At 54.4% G+C, this 1,935-nt stretch overlaps 1 protein-coding gene across 1 annotated transcript; it reads left to right on the top strand.

The window, feature by feature from the left end:
* Positions 1-213: 213 nt before the first annotated feature.
* Positions 214-1,935, top strand: P2RY6 (pyrimidinergic receptor P2Y6; the record flags this gene model as incomplete). Its single annotated transcript, XM_080913115.1, has 2 exons — positions 214-302; positions 915-1,935. The coding sequence occupies exon 2, from the start codon at positions 949-951 to the stop codon at positions 1,933-1,935; it is 987 nt and encodes a 328-aa protein (XP_080769241.1). The 5' UTR covers positions 214-302; positions 915-948.

The following is a 1,935-nucleotide window of genomic DNA, read 5'->3' on the forward strand; positions in this document are numbered from 1 at the left end:
TACACAACCCCAGTCCCCAAAGGTCCCCCCCCCAAGGAAGTTCCTGGGAGCACCTGAGTTACCTCTCTTGTTTTACAGATAAACTGTGACTGAAAGAACATGGCTTACCAAAGCAGAATTCAGGCTGAGGACGTCGGTGCTTCCCTCAGTGAGCTCTGTGTGTGTGTGTGCAGTGTCCACAGGGGTAAAGTAAGAGCAACCAGAGCTCTCTGTCCTGAACCCAACCTGCCTTGAAAACAACAAGGAACACCAAACCTGGTACTTCCGACCGACTAAAACATCTTTCATCTTGCATGAGACAGGTAAGCATACCATTAGTGCATCCCTAACCCTCAGGGAGCTTGGGAGAAGCCCCGTGTGTGCTTCTAACACATTGATAATGCTCCCTTACTGCTCAGATAAGGAAGTCAGAAGGTAAAGACCATGCAGGCAGTACAGGAAGTAACTGTGATTTGAACTGAAGCCCATCAATCCACTCCCACAGAAGAGAGGTTTGTTTGCCTAGGGTTCTGGGGGATGAGCGGAAGTTGATGAGGAAAAGCTGAGAGGAAATAAATAGCACAGAGAGAAATTGACTTGGGTCAGGGTGGTGCCTCAGGACTTTCATCTCATCAGTTAGGAGGCAGCGTCTGGGGATCTCTGGGAAATTCCAGGACAGCCTGGTCTACAGAGTGAGTTCCAGGACAGCCAGGGATACACAGAGAAACGCTGCCTCTAAAAAACAAAGACTTGAATGTCTCTCAAGCTTGATCTCTACAGGAGTACACAGTTCCATGACGTGTATGGATCTTTGTGGGGTGACGAGACTAAGAGACAACGTAGGACTTATTTGTTCGGATAGCGAGAGCAAGGCACAGGGCCAACTGGGTTGCCAAGTGAGCATGCCGCTGAAAGGGTGTGTATTACTTCCGCAGATTCTCCAAGCATAGGGAAAGCAGACCGGCAATTATGGAGCAGGACAATGACACCATCCAGGCTCCAGGCTTGCCACCCACCACCTGCGTCTACCGTGAGGATTTCAAGCGACTGCTGCTACCCCCGGTATACTCAGTAGTACTGGTGGTCGGCCTGCCGCTGAACTTCTGTGTCATTGCCCAGATCTGCGCATCCCGCCGGGCCCTGACCCGTTCCGCTGTGTACACCCTGAACTTGGCACTGGCAGACCTGCTGTATGCCTGCTCACTGCCCCTACTTATCTATAACTACGCCAGAGGGGACCACTGGCCCTTTGGAGACCTCGCGTGCCGCCTGGTACGCTTCCTCTTCTATGCCAACTTACACGGCAGCATCCTGTTCCTCACCTGCATTAGCTTCCAGCGCTATCTGGGCATCTGCCATCCCCTGGCTCCCTGGCACAAGCGTGGAGGTCGTCGTGCTGCTTGGGTGGTATGTGGAGTCGTGTGGCTGGCTGTGACAGCCCAGTGCCTCCCCACAGCGGTCTTTGCTGCCACGGGCATCCAGCGCAACCGCACTGTCTGCTATGACCTGAGCCCGCCCATCCTGTCCACCCGTTACCTGCCCTATGGTATGTCCCTCACGGTCATCGGCTTCTTGCTGCCTTTCACAGCCTTATTGGCCTGCTACTGTCGCATGGCCCGCCGTCTGTGTCGCCAAGATGGCCCATCCGGTCCTGTGGCCCAAGAGCGTCGCAGCAAGGCGGCCCGTATGGCTGTGGTGGTGGCAGCCGTCTTTGCCATCAGCTTCCTGCCTTTCCACATCACCAAGACAGCCTACTTGGCTGTGCGCTCCACGCCTGGTGTCTCTTGCCCCGTACTGGAGGCCTTTGCTGCTGCCTACAAAGGCACTCGGCCCTTCGCCAGTGCCAACAGTGTTTTGGACCCTATTCTCTTCTACTTCACACAACAGAAGTTTCGGAGGCAGCCCCACGATCTATTACAGAAGCTCACAGCCAAGTGGCAGAGGCAAAGAGTCTGA

Source organism: Micromys minutus (assembly GCF_963924665.1).
Source record: "Micromys minutus genome assembly, chromosome: 2".
Classification (NCBI taxonomy): Eukaryota; Metazoa; Chordata; class Mammalia; order Rodentia; family Muridae; genus Micromys; species Micromys minutus.